At 38.4% G+C, this 3,470-nt stretch overlaps 1 protein-coding gene across 1 annotated transcript in view; it reads left to right on the top strand.

The window, feature by feature from the left end:
- The window catches only part of LOC107295817 (atrial natriuretic peptide receptor 2-like), a gene marked incomplete at its 3' end in the record, with an annotated part of 64,901 nt that extends 62,887 nt beyond the window's left edge, over window positions 1–2,014 (top strand). Inside the window, exon 24 of the mRNA XM_015825145.1 lies at window positions 1,886–2,014. Coding sequence (XP_015680631.1) covers window positions 1,886–2,014 — 129 coding nt within the window. The remainder of the gene's footprint in view (window positions 1–1,885) is intronic.
- Window positions 2,015–3,470: the final 1,456 nt, after the last annotated feature.

Genomic DNA, 3,470 nt, shown 5'->3' with positions numbered 1-3,470 from the left:
GCGGTGAACAGGCGATACTAAAAACCACGAATAAATAAATAGTTTCTGTTTTAAAATCAAATTGAATAATAGGCCTGTTCTAAAAACACACCCATACAAAACCCCCCACTGAAACACAATCCAAACTACGCCAGGCCGGCCGCACGGAATAGATGGGCCTTCAGGGCTCGGCGAAAAAGGCGCAGGTCCGCAACTGTACATAGGTCGGAGAGGCTCTTTAAATTTTCTGAGAGTATTCACTATGTTTAGATGGTGTCTCTTTCTTTTTCCCTATTCATTTAATTCCTTGAGTTTGTTTCCCCCGATATATTCATTGCCTAGAACCCTGCTTACTCCTGCCTGTCTGGTTAATATCTTCTTTTGTTCCAATTTGCTCCAAAGTTACAAAGGTGTAACTCCCTTACAGGCATCGGCTTTTGTCAGGGAGTAGGGAGTTTATTAAGAGTGATAGATGCTCTGTATAATAAAGGTGCTGCATTCATTAATTGAATCCAGTGAAGCACTAAAGAATATGTGCAATGCAAAGCCTGCATATGGCTTGTTGGTTTCCTTACAAGGTGTTAGAATTAAGAATGGATTTGAATAACTTGCATGTAGTACAAGGCCAACACAGCAACACAGTTCTGATAAATCTGCACAGTTTCATTCTAAAATAAAACTCAAGTTATTACAAACAGCCATTTCACTGTTTGTTGGTGACCAGTGATTAGATTGACAAATCAGAGCACCTCCAGTAAACCAATCTGTTGTTTAGTTAGTGACTAACAACATCAAGACAGCCCAGGCTGTTTAGCCCCGTATATCTGACTTAACATTTCTATCCTGGACAAGTTCTAAAACTAGTTTTCTAATATGGATAAAAAGAAATTAGCTATTTTAACAGAAGATTCATCTCTCTCTCTCTCTCTCTCTCTCTCTCTCTCTCTCTCTCTCTCTCTCTCTCTCTCTCATCAGAATTTCATTTTTTAATGTGTGCCAGTGGGTTCACAGAAAAAAGTGACAAACAAGGTTATCTTATTCTGTTAAACACAAACTGGGGAGGAAGGAATGCACATTGGACATGGACAAAAAGGCTGGTTCATATATCTTTTATATCCTACCTTTATTATTTTTATATAATATAGTTATATATTATTTTATAAATAATATATAACTCAAGGCAGCAAATACACACAATACTCCATCCTGATGGCACAGTGGTTAGAATACAGTACTGCCAGCAGTTTGATAATTCGATCCTGACCAGCTCAAGGTTGACTCAGCCTTCCATCCTTCTGAAGTCAGTAAAATGAAGACCCAGATTGTTGGGGGCAATATGCTGACTCTGTAAACCACTCGGAGAGGGCTATAAAGCACTGTGAAGCGGTATATAAGTTTAAGTGCTATTGCTATCCTCCTCCTATTTTCCCATAACAGCCCTGTGAGGTGAGTTGGCTGAGAGAGGGGAGTGATTGGTCCAAAGCCACCCAGCTGGCTTATTAAACTAAGAGAGGATTTTCAGAATGCGTTTTTTTTCTTATTTCAGGAGCACATCTAAGCCACTTCTCAAAATTATTTCAATCCTTAGTCCTCAAAGGGGGAGAAGAATAGGAAATAATATTTCATTTCAAATTAACTTAAGAATTTTAGGATCCCAGAAAATAAAATTACTTCATACCCTTTTCTTGTAATCTTTATTTGTAGCTCTGTTAATTAAAATGCATGTTTGAATTGATTAATGCCCATAGTATTGCTTGCCGCCTGTAACTCTATTCAAACTTAATTTTAAAAAGCAGTAGTCTAGTCTGCTTCTCTGTTGTCATAATGGGTAGAGCGGAAATATCCTCAGAAACTAAGTATGGTTAATGACCCTACTAGAATGCTCTATTGTTGTTTTTAATTTTAGGGGAAAGGCGACATGGTAACTTATTGGCTGGAAGGAAAAAAGTCTGGAATAATTCAGAAGAAGGTATTAAGCCCAGATGCAACCTCTGAAGCTATTAACCAGAGTGGTTTTGGTATCATTCCTGGTGTTGTATAGAATGGTCCATTTTCAAATCCCTTCCAAAACAATGCTATCAGACGGCTGATCTCTGCAACTTTTTAGAAAATTATAAGCAGGAAGAACCTGAGTTATCTCTAGGCTCTTGTTTTTTAAACAAATCATACAACCAATACAATTCTCAGCTCACAGATTAACCCAAGTAGTCACTGTGAAGATTCAAGTGTCATATCAAACTATGGCTTATTTTTTTAACAGATTAATACATCTGAATTCACCCCGGTTTATTTATAGTGTTGAAAGAAAAATCTTCATCAGGGTCCAGTCCAAGCTGGGAATAAACAAAATGGAGACTGCATTAGAAAGATAAAGACCCCTAAAATCTACATACTCCACCCAAACTCATAACCTTTAGGACATAATAGGATTAACCCACAACCATCAGAATACTAGAAAGGCACACTGAAGCTCAGGTCCATGCCACAGGAACAGAAAACAACATCAAAAGCCCAAGAAGGTATAAAAATCCACCATTCTAGGGTACATGTGGTCAGCTGGTCTAGAGCCTCATTTCTTGTAGTTCTGCTCTTCAGTAAACTACAACATTCTTTCTAAAGCAGTCTCCATTTTGTTTATTCCCGGCTTGGACTGGACCCTGATGAAGATTTTTCTTTTAACAATAGCTCGCCTGTATTTTCTCTGAATACCTGAGGACACATATCATTTTCATTCTACCATTGGTTTTGGCTTAGCAAGAGTTGTGAGTGCAGTTGTAATTTGTGACCTAACTTGTGTTAGGCGCAGCTTTCACTACTGACTAAGATGGCGGAACTATCAGGAATCGTACAATTGTGAAAGCCAAGAGTAGGTTTCATTCTTTCCCCTTGTAATGTCCCTTATACACCATCCCTGTTAAGAGCTTCCCAGAGGACATGATTGGGAGAACGTACTACATAGTCTGTATGTAGAAACTCGACTTTGATTTAGACTCTCCCTCTTGCCTTAGGGCACAACTACTGGGCAAAGTTAGAGAGGACACAAGAATTTGGAACTAGCAAGCTTGCTCAATTTTCCATTTCCATTTGGTTGGGAACATTAAATAGGGGCGCTCACTTTCTAAAATGTTAAAAATAGGAGGCAATGAAATAAACGGCAGTTTGTGTTAGATGTGTTGTCCAAAGCAGTTTTATTAAGATTTTGATCCAGGCACTGTATCAAAACTCATACATGATGGTATAATTTTTCACCTCTATTATATTCAGAACTTTTTTGGAGGCTGAAAGGGATCCAAGTTGGCAATAAGCACCCAGTAAAGGCACAAATGCAAGGTCTGAATGCAAAGCAAACACTTTAGAAAACAAATGGGAGAACGAATCATGAAGCTGTCTGTACTGTTCTGTGCCTTTTTGTATGAGGATAAGCATTCTTTCTTGGCATTGTTTAATTCACCTTTGGGATGCTGAGTTCCATTTGCTACTGAAGAATGCAA

Source organism: Protobothrops mucrosquamatus, unplaced genomic scaffold, assembly GCF_001527695.2.
Source record: "Protobothrops mucrosquamatus isolate PMUCROS unplaced genomic scaffold, P.Mucros_1.0 scaffold2512, whole genome shotgun sequence".
Lineage (NCBI taxonomy): Eukaryota > Metazoa > Chordata > Lepidosauria > Squamata > Viperidae > Protobothrops > Protobothrops mucrosquamatus.
This window is presented reverse-complemented; position numbering and strand designations above follow the sequence as displayed.